The following is a 23,080-nucleotide window of genomic DNA, read 5'->3' on the forward strand; positions in this document are numbered from 1 at the left end:
GAACCCCACTGTATTGAAATAATACTAAATACTAACATGCTGCTTTAGAAATAGAAAAATGGGTTACAATAACGAGTCAATCAATATAGACACAAAGAGCCTAATCTTTGTTTATATTTAGTGTCTTTCAATGTAGTTTTATTTTAAGGCCCCAGAACATCTTGCATGAGCACACAGCACATCAGCTGTGTATGGGTTGTATTTTCTTGCAAATGCTCAAACACTGGTCATAATAAGAAATAAAATCAGCTGAGAATCACACCAAGCCAAAAATGTACGATCAAACTTCTGACCTTTTTGTTCACATTATAGCAGAGAACCAAATCTCACTCAGTAAAATTTTACTAGTTTGTAATTATTATACCATAAAATATACCAAGTATATTTTACAGTCCACATGACCTGCTGCATAACATGATGGAAGGTGTTTAAAAACAAGAGACAAACAATGTTTTGGTTGGTTGTTTTTTTTTAAAGAGGAAGACATTTTATCATCCAAAACTTGGTTTTACAGTGGCATAAGAGCTTAATGTTCTCTACAGAGACACACCATCCAAATTACAGACTCATTATCATTGTAGCACAATCTGATTTTATCACTTCTCCTTCAAAATGACATAAAATGCATAAAACTTCTGCAGAGGAGTTTTATATCAACGGTGCTGAAGTAAAATAAAGCTCTTCCGTACTGTTTTCAAAACATCGGGCGTTTTAAAATACTGATACTTTCCACAAGTAATGGCCAATGACAATGGTTTTAAAAAGAAAAAACAACAAAAAAGACACTACACATACATATTACATGCCCTAAAAAAGGTTGACATCATTCAATATACAACTATTAGAAGAAAAAAGTAATCTCCAAAATTCCTGGTGGACGCTGCTAACCTTGAAACAGTATATGAACCACAGTGATGCATTGTGGGAGCTCAGAGTTGCAAAGCGCAAAACTGCTGGTATACAGCCAGGATGTGATGGTCAAGCTCAGCCGTGAAAAGCAGGTTCTCCAAGGTGCCCACGTACTGCTGGATGATCACGTGATGCTGCGAAAAACAATAAAAGATATGAACAAAAAGCTTATATGGAACCACAAAGCATACAAACAGGCATGCAGATGAGATACCATGAGGAAGATCTGCTGTAGCCTCTCGATGCAGTTCTTGTACCAGGTGGTGTTGATGTCGATGCCGCTGGTCTCACAGCGAACCAGGTGTTCCGTCAGTAACATAATAAAGCGCTGATGGAGAGAGACGGATATATAAAAATGGCTCGTTAATGCTATGAGCTCAAGGCACTTTGTCTGTGTTCCATTATGATATTTGAGCACACGCACAGAGTTGCATGAAAAGCATGTTTATTCTCTTCTGACAAACCGGAATAAGTTGTAAAAAGGGCATCTTTTGAAGAAGTGATGACAAAAATAAGCATTTATGTCAGCTAGATGTGAAATGAAGCGCACGCACCTGAAAAATAACAAGGAAGAGGTTCTTCTGTTCGCTCTGGGCTGACTCCACTTTCTCCTGGAGCTTCTCGATCTGCTCCTCTAACTGACCTTCCTCATCCTCACTGTTCTTCTCCATGTCCTCTTCATCGCCACTGTCCCGCTGCTGGGAAGAGAAAAAGATTTTGATATTAATCTTTATATCAGTCTCCCAGAGAAGCTTTTGAAGAGACAACATTCACTCAAATAGTAATGAGACAACATCTTAAACCAGCTGAGCACATGCAACGGAGATGAATGGGAATGCTTGAAGGGACAGTTAGCAAAAAAATGAAAATTCAGTCTTCATTTAATCACCCTAAATGAAGCCACCATTGACTACAATAGTAGGAAACAATTATTTATAAATGTCTTTGTTATGTTGAACACAAAAGAAGATATTTTGAAGAATGAACTAAAGCAAACAGTTTTGAGAAAGTTTGACTAGCATTGTAATTTTCCTACTTTGATATTTAATGTAGACCATCAACTGTTTGTTACAAGCATTCTTCCAAATATCATTCTCTGTGTTCATCAGAACAAAGACATATTTAAAGAATTCAAACAACTTGAGGTGAGTAAATGACAGAATGTCAATTTTTGGGTGAACGGTTCCTTCGCGAACGGAGTGCTAGACACTGTATACACCCACACAAGATCAGTTCCTCTTTTACCTTTTTGTTTTGTTGCTTTTCCAGTTTCTCTTTTGCCTCGTCTAACTCTTTCTGGATCTTCTGCACATGCTTGTTCATCTTCCGGATGGTTGAATGAAGAATCTCCCACACGTAAAACCTGCACAGATCAAACAAAACTCGATACAGCTGATGTCATCTCACCAGTGCAGTCAATAGTGTGCGAGTGTGTTTACCTGGTGAAATCCTGAGCCATATCAGTAGAGAAGATCCAATTGGCCACAGTTGCACAGTCCACGATCTGAGTCCGAATCAACTTGTCCACCAGCACAGCAGTCATCTAGCACAAAGAGAAAGCAACATGTTAGAAAAAGCATGATTTAAAAAATTCTACCAACAGAAATAATAAAAGGACTTAAAAAAACTCAAGTTGTTGTTTTGCTGAACACAAAGATATTTAGAAGAATCTTTGTAACCAAACAGTTGAGGCACTATTGACTATCAAAGTAGGAAAAGAAAAATACTATGGTAGTCAAAAGTGCCCTAGAACAGTTTTGGAACTGAGGGTGAGTAAATGAAAGAATTAAGATTTTGGGGTGAAATATCCCTTTAAGATCCCATTCCCCGCAATCCTTTTTTTTTAACCTTTATTAGTGTGTAATGTTTCTGTTAGAGCATAAATAATACCTGCAAAATGATAAATATATGCCAGGCGAGATATTATCTATAACTGAATACACTTTCCAAGGACTACAGAGAACGGCTTGAATCAGACTACAGCCCTCTACTTCCCGGGTACATGATGTCACTTTTCCGAGTGCTTTTAATAACCTCCGCCCAAAGGAATACGGCAAAAAAGGGGCGAGGCCTTCCTCAGAGAAGAGGAAGAGTCGCTGGAGTAATGTTCAGATATAAAACATTGTAAACATTTGACTGAGGAACGCGCTAAACTACTTTCACTTTCATCACAGTCCTACAGCTGGAAATAAGAATTCTGCTACACACATTCCAAGACAATGGTCAAATAACAGCTTCCATGACTTGAAATATGTGAAATATAAAGCGTTTTTTTTTATTAGAAACATGAACAACCATTGTTAAACACCGCAATAACAATCAAAGCCTCAAAAACAGCAAAAGCTGGCTCCTTTAAATGAGCCAAAACACTAGAATACTTAAAAACAACAGTATTAGTGTTGTATGGTGAGCATTAATAGTCACCTGAGGGTGGTTCTTCCAGAAGTCATACAGGACCCTGAGGATGTGCAGTTTCCCCTCATCGCTCTCCGTAAGGTTCTTCAGGACCTCATGGAACCTGAGAAAGAGAGTTACATTTATCACAGCTCGCCATTTAAAAAAAGCCCAAGCACCTGTGCCATAAACAAGTACGAACTAGACTTAAATGTTTTCTTCAGTGATGTGTGATCTAAACACAAGAATCACTTTTAGTAGCAGAGACTACTGTTTATGGGCTGAGAGGAGGCTGCTGGCAGGTCTGTGTGGGCTTTGGCTGGTGATACTCACTTGGCCAGAGCACTGAAGGAATGACTGAAGGACTTGGCAGCCAAATGAAGCAATGTCTGCAGGAAAACCTCAATCTTCAGAGGGTTGAAACTCTCGCCCTCATCTGGAGAGAGAGGAGAACTGCACTTAGATATAGCTGTCACACACTCACATTAGGATCTGTTGCAATATCTCTGTTGCAAAGATCAGCTTGAATGCCATAGTATATTTACGTATTGATTAATTTGCTGTCTATGGCATTGATACAAGGTACCGAAAGCTGGTACAAATTATAAAAAAAATTAAAGTCAGGATATGGATCCAACACAAGACCGTGATTGAGAAATAACTATCTCCAGGCTGTCTCACCAATATCATCATCCTGGTTGGGATTGGGCACATCTTTTAATATGGTTAGAATCTCCTCATTTGACGCTCGGTTTTTGATAGCGTTACCCACTGTTGTTGACTCTGCAAATCCTGGCAATGAACCTGTCAAAGACATTATAAAAGAAATGTTATTAACACTTTATATTTAATATATAACCCTACACCAATAATATCACAGCCTTAAGGGACTGTTTACAGATAGTCAAATACATATTTTGAAAGACTAAAGGATAAATAAATGACAGTTTCCTACGTTGAGGATAACTGTTCCTTAAAACCTTTCTCTTTTCAGGTGTTTTGGATAATTTTATGTCTGATGTCAATTTCTAGAGTGAAGCTTTAGTTTGAAAGCTTGTAAGTCATATCTTCAAATGCACTTAGATGTGTACAGGTGTAAGAACATACCGCTGGTCTCATCTCCATATTTATAATGACACAATGGCTCAGCGGGGATCAGAGCGGTGAAACCAGAAGGAACAATGTCCACTATCCGTTGATGGTAAGACATCCTGCAGATTTATAATTGAGGAATAACACATTAGCACAAAAAGCATTGTGGCAGCTTTCCTGAAAACCTAACAGATTTTAAGTGCAACGTGCATGATATGTACCTCATACACTTCTCCAAAACCTCTTTAACAAACTTGGGTTTGGGCTTTTCAAGGTCCTGAGTCAAGCAGTCCGCCCTGAAAACAGTTCCATACTTTAATGCAACAGATATCCTGGAGCGTTTTACATGTCCACAACACTCAAGATCATCATAAATGACTGTCTTACCAGTCATCCCAGCTCCATCTGAACTGGAAGTTACTTAAATGATGGGAGAACCAGTTGATGAGTCTGAAACACAGAAAAATCCATCACATAAGAAACATTTAAATGGGTCATGAAACTGTAAATACTCTCAGGGATTTTAAAGCTAAAATGTTGGTTTTAACAACTCTTAAGTCAACTTTAGATTTAAAATTTTTGCTGAGTAAGTTTTTCAATGTAAATTTTTAATGTAACATTCAAATGTGTACGTTTTACGTGTAGACGACAAAGACGTTTTTTGAGGCCATAACTCAACATCACTCACCGGTCTATACAAACAGTGTTCATTGTGTCTAGTCTCATATACATCATTTCTGTGGCTTGAGCGAGCTGAAAAAACACAGATTTAAGAAAAACAACAAGAGCAGGAGACACTCATGGCATGGAGGGAATATTCCAGTAATATGGATAATAAGATGACATAAGACAAAAATGCAATATAAATTATATCCTCCAGATAAAACACTTTTTTAATACAACTTTTTCTGTAAACTATATTTCATTCTGCTGTATATAGCACATACCTTGTACTACAATATTCCATTCTTATTTTTTTACTTCTACATATTTACATACACACATAACTTTACTCTCTATAAGTTTATTGTATTGTATTTCTTGATCTTTATACCCCATATGCCTTTATTTAAATCATCTGTGTACTATATTCTATTGTGTTATGGTCTCTGTGTACTGGATGTTCCTGCCACCAAAAATACCTGGCTATAAAGCTCTTTCTGATTATGATTTTAAAGCATTTGCATCCATCCCCACAGAACCTCCTTATATTACATTTAGCAGAGGGACGGCACTTGAACCTCCCTAATAAAATAACCAAACACAACATTCTAACGCACTTATTTTAATTAACCTGTAGTTCATAGCAGTCTTATACTACTAGACAAAAAACATATATAGCCACAAATATTTCACAAAAGCACCGTAACAGTATCGCACACAAAAGATTTTGTCACTTTTGCTCTGTGTGAAGGATACGACTTGTGGTAAAGAGCCCGGCTGCAATTTACAGAGCTCGATGAGTAATGCTGTGTACATGACATCAATGTGAGGCGGAGAAGGCAGCTGGAATAACTCCCCAAATATCACCTACACAAATATACAACATTACACCAGCAAACAAACTTTAGTAAACTTATTAGTGCACTACAAGACCGTTCTTACTTACCTCCACAATGTGGTAGTTAAGAGGTATCTTGTTTTTGCCAGGGTAACTGAGCAACTGGGCAGCACTTTAAAGAGAACAAGAAATTGTTGATTAATAAAGGCGACAAAACCAGAGGCATCAAAACAGTGATGTTTTCAACATGTGAAGAGGACTGACCAGGTCTTCCGCTCTCTCCAGTGAGAGTTGATTATACAGTGCAGATTCTCCTCAATGACAAAGCGCTCGACTGAATGACTGCCTGGCATAACCGGCCCCTGATAATCACACAGACACAACTATCAGTAACAAAGCCACTGTGTTCTACATGGTTTTCATCGAAATACTTTGTTACACGTGTAAACGCACGTCACAGCGTCCTTGTAATATAACATTATCATGAGCTAGCCCCGTACCTCTGGGGCATCCGTGTAATCGAACATGCGAAAGACGACGCGGGGCATGGGGTAGACAGCATCATCCGAGTGGGCTGGAGGGGTGAAGGGAGGCAGGTTGTGCTGCAGGGCTTCACAAAGCACGCTATCAAATGCGATATATGGCCGCAGGATGTGACGCTCCTGCCAGCGGTCCTTCTTTAGCTTCTGCACCTGAGCCCAGAGACAGTCTAGATACTAGAGAAGAAAAAATAAGGATGAATCAATTCTAAGTTAAACGATAGACAATCTTGATTATAGTTCATTGGTGTGATTCTCACCTCTTCCTGAGGGTGGGGCTTTTCTGCAGTCCACACCTGCAGCATGGGAACATGAATCTTTTGTCGCCGCCTGTAAATTTTTAATATCATTATATAGTGGAGCAGATTCTTCCAAACTACCAGCTTCAGTTGATTTGTCAAACTACGTCTACTTGAATCAGAACCTACTTCAGGTAGCCCTCGATTTGGTTGAGTAAGCGATCCATTTCTACATCCTTTTTCTCGTACAGCTCCTTGCCAACCCAAGGAAGGTTGGACAGCACAGCGTATACATACCAGTCAGACCGCACCTGTACAGACACATTCTTTAGCGTCTGATTATCTATAAATGTAAGTGGGTGGGCCAAGGGGGTAAGCGTACCTGCGGAATGTCCTCTTCCTGTGTAACACTGACAAAGTTCTCAAACATAGCAACCATCGAGGGAGCCGCAATGACGTGACAGTTTACCAGGTCGCATAGGAAACGCACCTGAAGACATATAAAAGATTAACATTTATAATAAGTAGATTTCTTACATGCATGCATTACACACTAAATGCAAAATAACACATACCAGGTAAACAGCCTCAGTGTACAGGTTTGACTTCAGTGTCTCTTTAAGCTGTCGAACCATGGCCTCCACAAACTCTCCTCCAAAGTTGTAGTTGCGAGCATTAAGAAGACCCACCAGCGTGGTGTACACCGACAACTTCTCAGGCAAAAGCCTTGCACTGTTGTACAAAAACAAAATGTGTCAAATATGCTATTGGTCCTTGATGCCTACCCATGAAATCAGAAGGGAATGTTGTTTGCTTACACAGAACATAAGATTCGCAAGATTTTGTTTTTATAATTTGGGAGATCAGCTTCCAGGACACCAGCAAGACCTTCCAGATTACTCTCTAGGGAGGATGTACTCTGGAAACAGATACATAAAAGTGCTCAGTTTCATCTGAAACAAGTTCCAGATATTTTATAAAAGATGAGGGGCATGCGAGATCATACCTTTTCGCCCACACGGCAAATCAAAGACTCCAGACGGTCCTCAATCTCAATCGGTTCTGATGTTCTCCTCCGTTTGTGAGGCTGGGAACCCTCTGTAGTACAAAGTCAAGAATAAGAATTAAAAGTGAACTGCGTAGTAAAATAGTGCGCACACACAGAGAATTTTATGTTATATTTAACGTTTTCAGCCTAGATACAACAACAAGTTTAACATACACGCATTATGTAGATTTAAACGCAAAAGCAGATTTTGTAGTGAACATACACGCATACATGATGCTGCAATATTACACAGTTATATATTTTGTAGTGCAAAAGATAAACAAAACGAGACGACAACGTATACTGCACTGTAAAATCGTAACTCGTATAAAAATCGTGCACAAAAATAATCAAATGGCATAAACACATCTCTGACAGCGTGCATGCTAACACACTCACCATCATTATTATCGTCGCTGTGCCTTCGCCTAGACATTTCCGAAATGCGCAACACAAACTCTTAAATTAGACAAGAAAACTCTCAATATATATACACTTTAATTGTTTCTATCCACGGAATAGCTTTCAGTTAAGCACAACGCTTTGAATGGCAACAACGACTAGCCACACTGGAAAAATAAAAGCGGTTGATTTAAGGAGAACACTTCCGGGGAAAAGGTTGGGTCACCGGAAGCGAGTCCTCCTGCGTCTCATTTGTGTTCGATTTCGCTCGGCACTGCGCAGATTGATCGGCGTATGACATTGAAGTATCGCGAGAGAGAGTTTAATCGTCCACGTTTCCGAATCGCTCTCGCGATATTTTAAGGCATTCGCTGATCGGTCTGCGCAACGCTGCAAACTACCCAAGACGCGTTAATCTCCCGCGACCGCGAGCATGGACACTTGTTTAATTCTCTTTAATAACGCGTGAGTTCAGTTTTATATTATTAGGCGTATTTATTGATTATAAGTCACGCGTTCGTCGATGTAAATTGCGCGGAAAGAGGGCTTTACGTGATACGTTTTACCCTGAATGCTTGTTTTTACATTGTCTAGTTTCGTCTGATAGGCAGTTGTTGGAAGTCAGTTTGATAATTTATTTTGATTATAATGGCTTGTGACAGCTTCAGAGAAAGCGTGCTTGTTCATTTAGATGTTGAGTGTTTTGCTCCAGAGGTCCTTAAGGACCACAAACCAGACTTTTCAACAACAAGGAAACTGTATTCCTATATAAAGAAGAGGGTGAGTATATCAACACTAGAAATACTTATGGATACGTTTGGTATTTTAGTTGAAACTAGCGTAACAATGGCTATAATATCTATGCCCATTACAATTTGTTTAGTGATGAAATGCACTTTAATTTGTTGATTAGTGTACTTTCCCTGATGTGTAGACATTTGCAACATTTGTGGCATCAAAGAAAGTCACAGCATCTTGTGAAAACACCTCGGCACTCATTTGGCGCTGCTGTGGGAAGTCATTTGAAGAATCTTCAGCAATACACAAGCATGTTGCCAATGATCATGCCAGTGAAATTTACAGGCTGACCACAGAGACCCTGGACATGATGCTTCACCAAACTGGTAGCGATGTCTCTGTGCAAGAGTCTGTTAGAGATGAAACAACAGATGTGTCATCCTGGATCCCTGATACAAGCAACGTTTCAGATGATGATCTCAACAAGTAGGTGCTTTGCATGAATCTGTAAGAATGCAAAAGTAATGGTTTGTTTATGTGAAGATGGTGGTTTTTAATGAAGTTGATTTGTTTTAGGGGCCCAGGTGAAGTTCTGCTGTATTACTGCTACTGTGAAGTAAAAGATCCCAAACTAATTTGCCAGTGGCAGAAAGAACTTTGCTCAAAACTTCACCTGACAGGCAAGGTAGCTATAAGCTTACTTCAAATCCTTAAGAGCGAACAAATATTCTAATAATATTCTTAATATAATAACTTGAGCTCTTTCTGCCAGATTCGAGTGGCTACTGAGGGCATCAATGGAACTATTGGTGGTACAAAAACAGCCACTGATCTTTATGCCAAGGCAATGCTGTCACATCCAACCTTTACAATAATGCAAGCACAGGATTTTAAGGTAACCTCTGATCTACACTGTTCAAAATATCACTTACTGTTTGTGTGCAAACAAAGTCTAAACTAACGTGAACGTTTCCTTAGAAAAGTGAAGGAGGTGCAGAGTGCTTTTCCGATCTTAGGGTCGGTGTCTACAAAGAAATTGTTCCTATGGGTGTGAATCCAGATATCATCTCGTACAGATTAGCCGGTGAGAATTTTACATATTCCATCTATAGTACAAATTTGCTTGTTTATATATTTGGACGAAAAGTATTTTATCCACATTTTGTACTTTTAAGGAACACATTTGGAGCCGGAACAATTTCATATGGAAGTGAAGGCCCTCTTGGAAAACAAGTCCTCGTGTAGTGACACAGTACTGCTAGACTGTAGAAATTTCTACGAGAGCAAAATTGTAAGTGTCTCGGTTTGAAGTTTTGCAAGATAAACAAATACAATGAATCAGTACTGGACTCTGAATCTCATAACATGTCTGTTCTTAGGGTCAGTTCAGTCACTGTTTGGCCCCTGACATCAGGAAATTCAGCTACTTCCCAGACTATGTAGATGAGAATTTAGATCTTTTTAGGGACAAAAAGGTTCTGATGTACTGTACAGGGGGCATCCGCTGTGAGCGAGGGTCTGCTTATCTCAGATCAAAAGTAAGTCTGAACGAAAATCTTTGCAAGTGTTGCAAGGCTTTAAAACTTAATGCCACTCCCCAACATTTTTTCTTCAAACCCAAAGAATGTATGCAAGGAGGTGTACCAGCTGAAGGGAGGCATTCACAAATATCTTGAGCAGTTCCCGGACGGTTTCTACCATGGAAAACTCTTTGTTTTTGATGAACGTTATGCAATCGCTTTTAACCAGGATGTCATCTCAGGTGTGTACGGCAATCTTCTTCTAGTTATACATCATTCAAAACCATAATTCTCAAACGTAGTATGCATGTCTTCATTCCCCAGAGTGCAGATATTGTGGTTGCCCATGGGATCAATATCAGCTGTGCTCCACAGTCTTCTGCTGCCAGCTGGTGCTCTCTTGCACCACCTGCAGAGCAAGCGGTTTGACGGCGTGTTGCCCTGTTTGCCAAGCCAAGGAGCAAAAACACAGCATTGACTTCCCTGATGGATCTCCTCAAAAAGAGGAATGTGAATGCACGATAACAAGACCCAGAATCCCCAAAGATACGTTATGATGAATTCAAACTCAATAGGATGATCAGATCATGATTTTTTTTAATCAAACGGCCTGGGTTTTTAAGAAATGTGTGAAATTCTGCCTTAATGTTTACCATTTGGATCCAAATAACTTGACTATGAAACTGTTGTACCAAATCAGTGATGCTTTTAGTAATGTGCATAAATGTTGCTAAAATATGATGCAAAAATAACGTGCTCCCTTTTTAATGATTTTATTAGACATACAGAATCATACATATACAAAAGAAAGGACTAGTTATTTTGTCCAACATAATAATTAGGTTATTTAACAAACTATGCACAACACAAAAGCAATGTATAATACAAACAAAACAAAAAGGCAACATTTTATTGCATATTGTTTGTATTAAAAAGAAATCATATAAATATATGAACACAGATCTTATTACACAATTTTCATTCTTGGATTAAGAGAACAGCATGTAAAGCTTCACCTGAAAGGATCTTTCACAAAAGGCATTGGTGAGCTGTGTTCTGTTTTGGCAATGTACATGCTTCCAGCATCTATTCGGGGTCGACAACAAAACTGAATTAACAAAATGTTGTGTGTAGGTACGATGTATATGTGGTATAAGACATGATTCATTTACCTGGTTTAGACTCTTTCAAAGTATTCCAATGATGGATCTTACGGCCAATGATAGTAAAGGTACCAGATGGTATCATTCTTCAGCGATGGTCCAAGCAGTGGGTTGAGCTGTGCAAGAATAGCAATCAGCCAGCTAAAACACAACCAAGAACAAAAAGTGAAAAACAATCACAAGCAAGTGTTGTAGCGTCTTAGATAGATAAAGTGGTCAAATAAAAGGCAGCCCGCTGCCCCCTAGTGGCGGGCTGAGAACATTACCACATTTCGTCAAAATACTAAATAATTCAAAGCAAAGTGGAACATCAGTACAATCTATTTGTAAGGTCAAACACGTCATATATATATATATATATATATCAAAGTAAAAAAATGTAGTGTAAAGCTCAATGGAACATGAACTAAAATAACTGGGATATGTGTTGGTTTTATTTCTGATCAATAATGTTGGAGTTGCCCAAAGGCAAGGTCTGACTTTCAGCTGTTACACAACAGAACATTTGATATGTTTTACGCCTTTCAAATAGTATTTTCACAATATAGCAATAATTGACAAACAAATTAAATGTGTACTTACAATAGGTAGCAACACACAGCAGTTAATACCAGCATGGTCACAATGACTCTGAAAGACACAAACCATAATGTTATCATCTAATGCTTATTTTGCACTTGAACTAATTGAAAACAAGTAAAACGATTATTTTACAAAACGTAACAAATAGTACGAGAGGCCACTCCGCACAGACTATATCACATGACCCAGTCATCGAGATCACATTCACATTGCGACAGAAATATCTGCGAAAACGTAATAATAATTGAAATAATGGGCTAACGTAAATGAATTCTCTATTAGCATGCAAGTCATATCTCAAAACTTCGATCAAACTGTTTCTTTCACAAAGTCTCGACGAAAAAAATATGGCAATGTCAATTAAAAACGTGACTATCTAAACATGTTATGATGATCAAATCCCAAAACTTTCATATTAAACCGTATTCAATTCCGTTCATGAAACTTTAAAGGAAATGCTAATGTTCACTCACCCTCGATTCGGTCCTTTGGGAATAAACCACGGAATAACTCCACCAACAAGACCCCAAAACACAGTCATGACCGATACAGCCACTACAAAAGTTGTGCTCGCCATGATATATCTATAGTTATTGTGTTATTAAACCTATTTTTCTTAAAACGACCAAACTTCTGAATGCTCTCGCGCTCTCAACTGGTGTCGTGTGTGTGGAGACTTATCACGTGACCCCGCTGGCACATGACACATGATTCTCACTATTTCCTCCGCTTGAAAACGTATCAACAAGTCAGACTATACTTCCCAAATAATCTTCTTTTGATACTACAGACCCTACTTGTTTCAGGGTCTTGATAATATTTAATCTTCAGTGGAGTCATATGAGACCTTTCACCAACATTAATTATTTAAATGTCACCCTAAACACTAATTAGTGCAGCTCTGTTCCAAATGTTAAGGGGCTGCTGTTTCACCTCAATATACAAACACATAGAAGCTCAATAAGTGGCCATTCTGAATAGTTTTGAATAGTTCCCTTAATGACCCTTCCTCAAGCAAGATATTGCTTAAACTGGGATTTTCACTTATGTGCAATCTGGATATTTAAAGACACGGAAAACGTTGCTTTTTTGCTTTAGAGGTAATGCAAGAAATAGTGGGAGTAATATAGTAAAATGCGGCACATCAAAGCTGGGGATAATCTATTGCTTTTGCCTTTGTAAGGTAATCTGTAGTTAAAAACAAATACGCTTGGCTGGTTACCCATTATTACCAACTGGCATGGGGCATCCCATGTTTGGCAAAATTAAAAATGGTAATTAATGAACAGCCGATAAATCAATCGATGGTATCTAACAGAAAGTAACTCTACATTTACACTATTCTTCCACATGATATGTACACATTTGAAGGATTGTTACCCAATCAAGGCAATATGGGTTTGTGAAATCCAGGTAAAGTCTCAAACACAATAAGATGAGAAGCATCAAAGTTTCAAACACTAATTTCACTATATCAATATTTGACATCTTTGACAAATTATTTAGGATATAATTGTTATTTTTACATGATGTTGTTGACATCATGTATGATCATTTTATATAGACAACAGTAAATCAAAAATATTGACCGCACAACTGAGATTATATCCAGAATCCAAAATCAAAACGCAAACAAAAAAGTCAGGTTTTATACAGTCTTTTATTGTTAGCAGAATCATTTCACTCCGCCATTTTCTCAATAGTCTCCTCCTTGTATTTGCCCTTCTCCTTGCCGTCCTGTCGGGACTTGGCCTTGCGCTCAAGGATCTTCTTGCGATCCTTGTCGAGCTTTAGTCTGGTGATCACCACCTAGAGAAAATAAGATTTTGATTTAATTCAACGCAGAAGGCACAACATACTCTAATGTACATGAAGCTCATTGATTCATAAAACAATAATCAAGTAATTTTCTGTTAAACAACAAGCTATTAATCATGCCTGAACCTTGACAATATCAAACAGACAGGATGCAAAAGTTTCAATAGAATAAAGACAAACTTTTCTATAGTACCAGGAAAAGCGGTTTCCAATTAATTGTTCGCTCAAAGATTATGAACATAAATAATGGCATTTTAAGCCTTGCATTTGCAAACAGCCTGACAAAATCACCAAACAAAAACTAACACAGTACATTTACATTTAGCAGACAATATTACTAGTAGAAATTTAGTAACGTTCGTTTCCAGAATTACACTGAACAAAATGTGTTACCAGGAGTAAGCAGCCTAATGTCACAAACTGAAAAACATGTAGTATTTGATCAAACCTACCCATTTATCAAGGTAGGAACAAAACTCAATTTAGCCAAAAATATGCATATTAACTTTTTCACAATAGTGTGATTAGTAAATTCGCAAATATTCGGGTGCCTTTTCCTACAAAATTGTATCAATTTAATCAATAAACTAGTTGGAAGATCAACGAGATCACTGCTCTATAAATAAGACAGATCCACCCTTATTCAAAACCTGAGAGATTCTTCTAAAAACATTACCAAAAGCTTTGGAATAAAGGAAAACATCACAGATGTCGTACCTTGCTGGGGTGGAGGCCAACATGGACTGTTGTGCCATTGGCCTTCTCACGCTGTACACGCTCGATGTAAATCACATACTTCTTCCTGTAGACCTGGACAACTTTGCCAATCTGCTGGCCTTTGTAGTGTCCCCGGACAACCTGGCAGAAAAAGAAAAAGCAAGAGGAATTACAAAATTAATCTGATGTAAGTGTTAAATTCAACTTTAAAGATCAAAATATGCAACAGCATTTTTATCATACAAAAATTTAGGTAAAGCAAAGGCTGTCAGGTTGTTCAACACGCATTAACATGCAAAATCAATAATGATACTAATCTACACAATGTCCGTTTTTCTCAGATTTTACACACATCTTTGTAAGCATGTACAAACGTCAATAAAATTAAGGGCACGCTTAATCATCACAGTTTAACACCAAGTCAGTTAACCTTCAGGAATATCAATCAACTCTGTAAGGAACCGTACGTAATTGTGAACCATTTTTACTTGTTTTGGTGCAAATAAAATTGACAACAGGTACACTGGAGAGGCAACAGCCTGGGTGGTCTGGAGAGTACCATCCACAGGGGGTCTCACAGACGTCCAGGTGCTATGAAGTTTAGGGATGCCATCTCATCACGAGTATGCCCAGACATTGCTGGGTGTTCAAACGGGCATGTGTAGCCCTGCACATTACTGACTAACATTATGAGCTACTGTGGTGAAATTCAAAGCCAGTATTATCAATTTTAATTGATTTTACTTTAATTACGGCCCTGGAAGCATTTATGATTTTGGCTTTCATTGACCATCGTCACATTATTTTGTTCTCACAACATTATGCATAGTATTAAAGTAAAGCGTTTTAATTTCGTTCTTTGATATCTAATATGTGACCCTTGACAACAAAACCAGTCTTAAGTAGCACATTTTTAGTAATCCCCAAAAATACATTGTAGGATAAAAATTTAAAAAACAGATTTTTCTTTTAGCCATATATCATTAGGATATTAGGTAAAGATTATGTTCCATGAAGATATACATTTCCTACAGTGAATGTATAAAAACTTTATTTTAGTGAATGGATGGCCCGCTACAGTGAATCAGATTAACAATTTCAAAGGTGATTTTCTCAATATTTTGCACCCTCAGATTCCAGTTTAGTAATCTGTTGTTGTTCTGCCACATCGTTTCCTATCCTAACAAACCATACATCAATAGAAAGCATATTTCCTCAGCTTTCAGATGATGTTATATCTCAATTTCAAAAAATTGACCCTTAAGACTGGTATGGTCGTCCAGGGTCACATATAGTTTTCTTTAAGTGTTCCCTTAATTTGTGCACTGGATATTTTGAAAATCAAGAACGTTTTCTCAATGATCTTAACTATGACCAAAGGTTCACACACATGCAAACACTTCAAGACAGGTAGACAACAAGTTAAATTAAACAGCAGAGTAGAAATCTGAATGACAGTCATAAGTGTGTACAACTTGAGAGTTGGGAATGTCCTCACCTGGACTTCGTCGTCCTTACGGATGGGCATTGATCTCACGTTGTACTTCTGTCGGAGCTCTTTGGACAGAGGAGAGGACATGATTTTCCTGCGGATGTGTGATGGGGCGTTGAAGTGCCTCTTGCGGTTCTTGCGACGGGAGGACGTCACTAGCTTGTTGAGCTTCATAATGGCTGTGAGGTAGATGAAAGCGAGCATGTTAGAGTTATGCCAATATTGTCACGACAAAAACGTGTGTACTTGTCAGATAGGAAACTCTTCAACGCAGCTCAAACAACCATTTAGATCTGTATATATGACCAGTAACGTGTTGTATTTAAGCAATACAATATCTGTCATACTAATGCTCTCAAAACGCCACACGTTTGTGTTGCGCTCCATGTTCAATGTTATTCCCGCACAGCAGTCTTCACAATAACCCTTTTAGTGCGACAAACACCACAAAAATTGAACCGACTAGTTTTAAAACTATTCCGTTTTATTTCTCGAAACCAATGTGCTTGGGTGAAAACAGAAGTAAAGATATTTACACGGGTCAGAGAAGCGCTCCTGAGGCAGCCACCGGCTAAACTTATGCTACTAAATCTGTCTATTTGTTGGCTTGTGAAGCCTAAATAACACACCTAAATTGATGATAGTGATATAGTATAACGATAATGGGTGTTTTAAACTTTGCAGACGTGAAAACCGAAAGGATGGAAACGGATAGATGTAAAACGCTTTAGCAATCTTGGCTTACCCTGCCGACTTGTCGTTATGGCCGCCGGAAAAGAGACTCGAGAACTACTTCCGCCAAAATTAGTTGAAGACCAAATCTCGCGAGATCTACACACAAGTGGGATTTCATAGTGGCCGCGTTGACCTACTGCTGCTCGAGCTGATCGTGAAACTAACAAAACGCGTTGTAAAATATATTAAAAGCATATTCTATGCAATAAACTTGATCCAATTGTTTTGCAGATATTTAAAAAAAATGTATTTTGATTTAAAAGTATTTAATAAGAGTTAATGCAGACTTTTATTTATTTCCAAAATTAAAGTATATTGTCAAAAAATCTGAGATTGTAAAGACTGCTAATATGTTGACTTATATTATACCTATTTTGGATATCCTCTCTCACAAATAAGTTTCACAGGTGCTTTGGCTAAAGAAAAATGCATGAGACTTCATTGAAGTGAAACAAAACAAGATAGAAGGCAACTCTGAGTTCAATTCACTTTATTGGTCTTACATAATTGTCTGTAAATAGAAAAACAGTTTTTATCCAGCACAATATTCAGCATCCATTTCTGGCCTTTATCCAACCGGCCTTTAAAATAGCTAAACATAGTTTGCCGCAACTGTTCTCTTTGAAAATCAAGGTCTATTAAACTGCCCTGACATGTCACAGCAGCAGGTGTTCATTTGCACAACTCAATGGCATCTATTGTGAAAATGAATATGGCATTGAATGAGCCACATCAGGAGGAAAAACATGGATTGACCAAATCTCTAGCAGCAGACACTGTTCTTACCACATTATTCTTTGATTCACAGATTGGTTCTAAGGCGCATAACGTCTAGTCGTTTGTTCTCTCTCTCTCTCTTTGAGACTGAAGAATAAAGGGTCTTTTCACTTAATACATCTGAATGGGCATGCATGAGAATAACAAAGGTACAAAGCTCCAAAAAGAAATATTTCTCAGCACTTGAGAGTTCGGCGAAATTTCCTGAAAATATGTCGAAAACATCTCATGCTCTTGTAAATTTGTGCCATTATACACTCGCTCCTAACTAATGCTTCTTCAGACATCAGCATTTGAACTTAAAACTATAGTTGTAAGACGATGAAGCTTATCTATCTATCTATCTATCTATCTATCTATCTATCTATCTAATCTATCCATCTAACTATCTATTGGACATGAAAGAGAGTTACAAATGAATAGACTTACATATATATTGTTCTGTATGGCCCCACCTTGAACTGTTCGGTTCAGGTGTGTCCCTGTAGGCTACTGTGTCAGTGTGAGGCGTGACACTGCAGCATGACTAATCTCATGCTCAAACGCTTTCAGCACAAATTTATGGCAAGAAGACCACTGTGACAACTTATTGCGTTCTCGCTAAAACATGAGAAACATGTGGAAGCACAAGGTGAGTTCTGAAGACAAATGCATGCTCCTTGGGTAGTCTATTGTATTTGAAGAAATAACAGTAACTTCATAAAGCTCATCTTTTACAGGTAGTGATGGTGCTGATGGTGGGGAACATGTTTGTGTCTGTGGAAACTGAACCAACCAGAAAAGACGCGAAGTCTCGCAGACGCAAACTAGAAGCGCAACCTCGACGGATAGCCTCGTCTGTCAAAATTTCCCCGGATCCACTGATGACAGGTGCAGAATCAGAGGTGGGGATACCCAGTGCTGTTGAAATGAACTTTGACAAGAGCATCGAGGACATGGTGTCCCAAGTCAGAAATAATCCAAACTGGTCCATAAGCACGTGCGTTGTGGATCGGAAACTATGGATGTCCAACAGTCGCAGCCTCTCACCATGGTCTTACAGGTGAGTGAACCATACACCTCCGCAGGTTAATCTATGTATTTGATCATTTTAATGCTTTTTATTTCACTCTTAGATTATGTAAGGAGACCCTGTGCCCGTTTAAATACTACTTTACCATTATCATTGATTAACTATTCCTATTAATGGATTTGTAAGGCATATTTATAAAGTCAACTATACAAGAAACGAATCTTATGCACGCTAGTATTGTGAGAGATTATACACATCGTAAGATTTGACATCTTCAGGCATGCAAAACCTGGTTAAATTGGTTAAAGTTAACATAAGGCGCGCTCTTGTGTTGTGCGCGCGCGGTAAAATGATTCTCCTACACGCTCATGACTTTCTGTGCAGAATAAATCACGACGAGAAGCGTAAACCCGTGGACATCCCCGAGGCCGTGTGCTCGTGCGTGGGGTGCATCAATCCTTTCACCATGCAAGAGGATCGCACCATGACCAGCGCTCTCATTTACACCAAAATCCCTGTGCGCAGAATGATGTGCCACAGGCCGACCAAGAAGAATTGCACGCAACGGTACAGGACGGTCGTGGAGAGCATCGCTGTGGGGTGCACGTGCATCGTTGGGTAGCTGAGTGGGACGCTGAATCTGTTTTTAATCTGCAATGGGTTTATACTTTGTATTAATGCTGCAAAAGAGTGGTGATGCTTATTGTGAATATATCTTAATTTGACGAACCCTGCTGACATTATAATGGATGTAGTGGTTATTATGGCAGTTGTATTGGTTTTGAAGGAAACTATAATGGTCTCTTGGTTTGAATTGGTGGGATGTTAACTTGCGAATGGGAACCAATATCAACACGTCATTTTAATGTTTTTTTTTTTTGTTAACAGCTCATAATGGTATATAGAAGAGAATTTCCATTGTTGTTGTATTTATATTCAACAGTGTAAATGCATTGGTATAGCAAGCTTTGTGAAAACAAATGTTTCATTTTTTCAGAAGCAATAATTTCCTTTATGCAGTGCTGTATATATTTCATGATTTAAATGATTACGAAATTGCTTTTTATCTTGATATTTTTATGGCCCACGAGCATGCGTAATTTGTTTTGTAATATCACAAGATTGAATAAAATATTTTTTCATTGATCAAACAACATTACCATCATCCTTTTAAACAAACATCACGTATTCGATTATTTACGGTATTGCCTGTTGGTCTCTTGGCGCCACCAGCTGGACAATAACAGCTGATAAACACGAAGGGGTGAAACTTTCTCTCGTTGACACTGCTCATACTGATGAGTGATGAAGAGGAAGTCGAACCCCAGTCTCTCAACCAGTAACCGAATTATACTGGTGACCACAGAGGCACGGTTAACTGCGCATCATGCCCGGTATGTCAACCTTTGCAAATTAGATAAACATTCGTCAGCTGAAAAGCATGTTACCATTCTAACCATTAAATCTTGTTTGGAAAGGACGAGGTATCCCAGATGAACGAAACTGGTGTTTTGTCCAGGTGAAGGGTCCAGCAGGGGTGAACTCAACAGAAGGTAGGAGCTGACAATATTCTCAGATGCACAAATGCCAAAATAACCTCGATTATTTTCAATATATTTATATTAAATCATAAGATGTCAGTAGGCTAAGATACGGTTTCTCTCACTTATATTGTCCTTATATATTATATTTAGCCTATAATTCTACCAGTGGCCACTTTTTGGTCGTTTTGAAACCCTTTTTGACAGCATTTTATAAGAAGGTAAAGCAGAAACGGGCAACTGATGATATATGATCATCTTGAGCATTATATATCATTATGAGCCATAAAAAGATCATTTCAACAGTGTCCATCCAGTAACGTTTCTGTGTAGGTGTTTGTTGGTGCATCAGTGTGGACTAATACACAATTTAGAGTGTTCAACTTTTAATTAAATTATTCATTCGTACAACACTGGTTAACTGTCAATACATTTTGATTGTTTAAGTTTTAATACCGCAACATAAAGGCTGAAAAATCTGCAGTCGACCTCCATTTCATGTCTTCCTCAATATATCCAGGTCTGTCAATCTATATTTAGAAGCTCTTGCAGCTCATAAATATTCATTGAGGTTTTAGTGCTTTCTTAAAAAAAGAAGCCAGCATGATATCCCAACAGTGAGTCAGACAGTGTGTGTCAGAAAGTGTAGGAGGAGAGAGAGAGATGCTGGGTGAGAATGAACTCTTTGATATTTTGATATGCTGATACCCTGGGGACCAGCACAGATGGCACCTGCACTGAGAGGCGGCGGTCACTCTTGCTGACATATCAGCATGTGACTTCCTTCACAAAATATCAAACTCGATGCTTCCAGTCTGAGTGGCATTTGTGAAAAAATGACACCTGTTTCTTAAGGTCGAACAGAAGAGTAAACATTCATTTGGGAATCATTTAGGGAGCCAAGAGTTGTAGTGAATTTTAATAAAAGGAAATTAAACTACACATTTGTGGTTTAAGTTTGACATGATACGCCCAAGAACAGCTGTAGTTTGAGGTGGGGTTTGCTGCTAAATCAACAACAAAGTTGTCTTGCTCAGAGTCAGCACATGGCATTACGACACTGTTTTCTGTAAACTTGCATGAAACAATATGTAGGCTCAAATTACTTTTTATTTTACTATTTTATTGTACCGATGCTTCAGCCTTACATCAAGCATTTCAATGTTTGTATAAATTACAAATTGTGCATAAGACAAACTCGAAACTATGCTTGTACACACAACAACCACAAGATGGCACTGTTCGGTAACTTTCAATTTAGCAGCAAAAAAGTTTGGTCACTTTGCTAAGCAAGAATGTGATTTTAATGTCACAGCCTACATCGCCCACATCTAAACAAATCTTTGTCGTCATCTTATAGATCTTTACGCCGTTTTTCCTTGAATAATCCTCAAACTATGAAAAACAATATTATAGGAAACTATTATAATGCAAAAATTAAAATGAAATTTAATTAAAATGCACACGTAATAACCCACAAAAACACTTCAAAATTAGGCCAAACGGGATCAAAATGTAATAGTGTAACTGCCCCCATCGCTGTACTTTCCCATTTTTCGCTGCCCCTCCCAACCGATGCTCGAGAAAACAGCTCAGCCCTCCGTCCTTCTGGGAGAAAAACATGATAAACTGTAAGGATACACAGCACGTCGTTTTGGCAGATGTATGAAAACTGTTTAGGATGCTGCCCTGACTCTAAAAACATCCAGGGACCACCCTTTTTCGGTCCCGATCTGCTGTGATCTCCAGCGCGGATGGTTGGAAAGGAGCCTCCCGGAGGAACACAGACGGAAGAAAGATGAAATGTTTTTCCCGGTACCTGCCTTACCTCTTCCGACCTCCGAGTACCCTCCTCTCCTCGAGCTGTCACACGGAAGGTAGGACTGACAGTCAAACAAACAGCTTGATAAGGATTGGTCTTGTGGGTTGGGGATCACAGTGTACTTAGGAGATGCTGCGTAATGACAACTTTGGAAGTGCTGGGGAATAGAGATGAGCTACACAGGTCACTTTGGGTTTTCTGAAGTCCTAGTCATATATGGTCAAGCACTAAGTGCAAGACAGTGGAATATATTTTTGTCCTTTTATATATACAGTAGTAGCCTATATATATTTTTACATCTAAATCTAAAATGTATGATATTTATATATTAAAGAGGAAAAAATACTATAAAAATGTGTTTAAAGTTGTTTTAATAATACAAATCATTGATGAACTGGGTGAATAAATACTTAGCATTTATTAAAATTGTTCTTCGGACATCATGCACTTAAGCTGGCATGAACTTCACAAGTTTGTGCAAAACCTGATGATGCATGCTTCCCCAGCATGACCTGAAAACGCTCGAAAGGGCGTCTTGAGTAAATTAGAGGAAACAAGAAAATACCTTTTGTACTAAAAATGTGACTTATTGTACAATGGGAAAAACAAGATCAATATCACAAATTTGATAAGTGTCAGGATAGTGTAGAACTTTTTTTAATGTGCAGAATTAAAATAGTGAAAATGTAATATGGTCTTCATGTTGGACTATTTTGTGAAAACACATGCAAATCATGGCCTATAAAATCTTGTTGCTGTTTTTTTATAGTTCATTTAAAGTAAATAGCTCAGTAGCTCAGTGGTAAGAGCATTGCATCAACAATGCAAGGTTGTTGGTTTGATCCCAGGGGATTGAAAATACCCATGTATAAATGTACAGGATAAGGCAATGTAAGTCGCTTTGGATAAAAGAATCTGCCAAATCCGTAAATGTAAATAATCTTAGTAGTTAAAGGATGTTCTGGATAATGGTATAATGACCATTGTTGAATCTCTTTAAAAGCAACATATGAATTGATGCTATCCTAATCTCCCCTTA

The 23,080-nt window shown here is 38.3% G+C and overlaps 6 protein-coding genes across 7 annotated transcripts in view; 3 read left to right on the forward strand and 3 right to left on the reverse strand.

Moving 5' to 3' along the window:
• Positions 1-23: 23 nt before the first annotated feature.
• LOC130438245 (nuclear cap-binding protein subunit 1) lies at positions 24-8,313 on the reverse strand. 2 transcript variants are annotated; one of them, XM_056770086.1, is made up of 23 exons: positions 8,122-8,313; positions 7,681-7,772; positions 7,493-7,593; positions 7,250-7,406; positions 7,057-7,164; positions 6,864-6,985; positions 6,696-6,765; positions 6,397-6,612; positions 6,161-6,258; positions 6,005-6,068; positions 5,815-5,925; positions 5,084-5,148; positions 4,783-4,845; positions 4,617-4,691; positions 4,411-4,514; positions 3,985-4,107; positions 3,637-3,739; positions 3,334-3,427; positions 2,349-2,452; positions 2,155-2,272; positions 1,464-1,604; positions 1,124-1,237; positions 24-1,043 (listed from the first exon to the last, which is right to left on the reverse strand). In XM_056770086.1, the coding sequence occupies exons 1-23, from the start codon at positions 8,156-8,158 to the stop codon at positions 930-932; spliced, it is 2,394 nt and encodes a 797-aa protein (XP_056626064.1). In that variant the 5' UTR covers positions 8,159-8,313; the 3' UTR covers positions 24-929. The 2 variants fall into 2 exon arrangements, with proteins under 2 accessions (XP_056626064.1, XP_056626063.1); XM_056770085.1 differs by having other exon boundaries at positions 1,464-1,607.
• A 208-nt stretch (positions 8,314-8,521) lies between these two features.
• LOC130437894 (thiosulfate sulfurtransferase/rhodanese-like domain-containing protein 2) lies at positions 8,522-10,992 on the forward strand. Its single transcript, XM_056769542.1, has 9 exons — positions 8,522-8,904; positions 9,059-9,348; positions 9,439-9,547; positions 9,635-9,757; positions 9,841-9,946; positions 10,038-10,153; positions 10,242-10,400; positions 10,486-10,624; positions 10,707-10,992. The coding sequence occupies exons 1-9, from the start codon at positions 8,773-8,775 to the stop codon at positions 10,937-10,939; spliced, it is 1,407 nt and encodes a 468-aa protein (XP_056625520.1). The 5' UTR covers positions 8,522-8,772; the 3' UTR covers positions 10,940-10,992.
• A 147-nt stretch (positions 10,993-11,139) lies between these two features.
• On the reverse strand, positions 11,140-12,819 carry atp6v0e1 (ATPase H+ transporting V0 subunit e1). Its single transcript, XM_056769543.1, has 4 exons — positions 12,601-12,819; positions 12,128-12,175; positions 11,555-11,686; positions 11,140-11,468 (listed from the first exon to the last, which is right to left on the reverse strand). Exons 1-3 carry the CDS (start codon positions 12,702-12,704, stop codon positions 11,593-11,595), a joined length of 246 nt encoding a protein of 81 aa, XP_056625521.1. The 5' UTR covers positions 12,705-12,819; the 3' UTR covers positions 11,140-11,468; positions 11,555-11,592.
• A 949-nt stretch (positions 12,820-13,768) lies between these two features.
• Positions 13,769-16,991, reverse strand: rpl26 (ribosomal protein L26). Its single transcript, XM_056769555.1, has 4 exons — positions 16,900-16,991; positions 16,161-16,333; positions 14,663-14,803; positions 13,769-13,936 (listed from the first exon to the last, which is right to left on the reverse strand). The coding sequence occupies exons 2-4, from the start codon at positions 16,326-16,328 to the stop codon at positions 13,808-13,810; spliced, it is 438 nt and encodes a 145-aa protein (XP_056625533.1). The 5' UTR covers positions 16,329-16,333; positions 16,900-16,991; the 3' UTR covers positions 13,769-13,807.
• A 1,185-nt stretch (positions 16,992-18,176) lies between these two features.
• On the forward strand, positions 18,177-19,770 carry LOC130438047 (interleukin-17B-like). The gene is made up of 3 exons (XM_056769801.1): positions 18,177-18,297; positions 18,386-18,708; positions 19,063-19,770. The coding sequence occupies exons 1-3, from the start codon at positions 18,274-18,276 to the stop codon at positions 19,298-19,300; spliced, it is 585 nt and encodes a 194-aa protein (XP_056625779.1). The 5' UTR covers positions 18,177-18,273; the 3' UTR covers positions 19,301-19,770.
• Positions 19,771-21,695: 1,925 nt separating this feature from the next.
• Positions 21,696-23,080, forward strand: part of ppp2r2ba (protein phosphatase 2, regulatory subunit B, beta a) — a 42,740-nt gene continuing 41,355 nt past the window's right edge. Inside the window, exon 1 of the mRNA XM_056769799.1 lies at positions 21,696-22,096. Within this exon, the coding sequence (XP_056625777.1) occupies positions 22,018-22,096 (79 nt within the window). The 5' untranslated portion in view covers positions 21,696-22,017. The remainder of the gene's footprint in view (positions 22,097-23,080) is intronic.

This window comes from Triplophysa dalaica, chromosome 16 (assembly GCF_015846415.1).
Source record: "Triplophysa dalaica isolate WHDGS20190420 chromosome 16, ASM1584641v1, whole genome shotgun sequence".
NCBI lineage: Eukaryota > Metazoa > Chordata > Actinopteri > Cypriniformes > Nemacheilidae > Triplophysa > Triplophysa dalaica.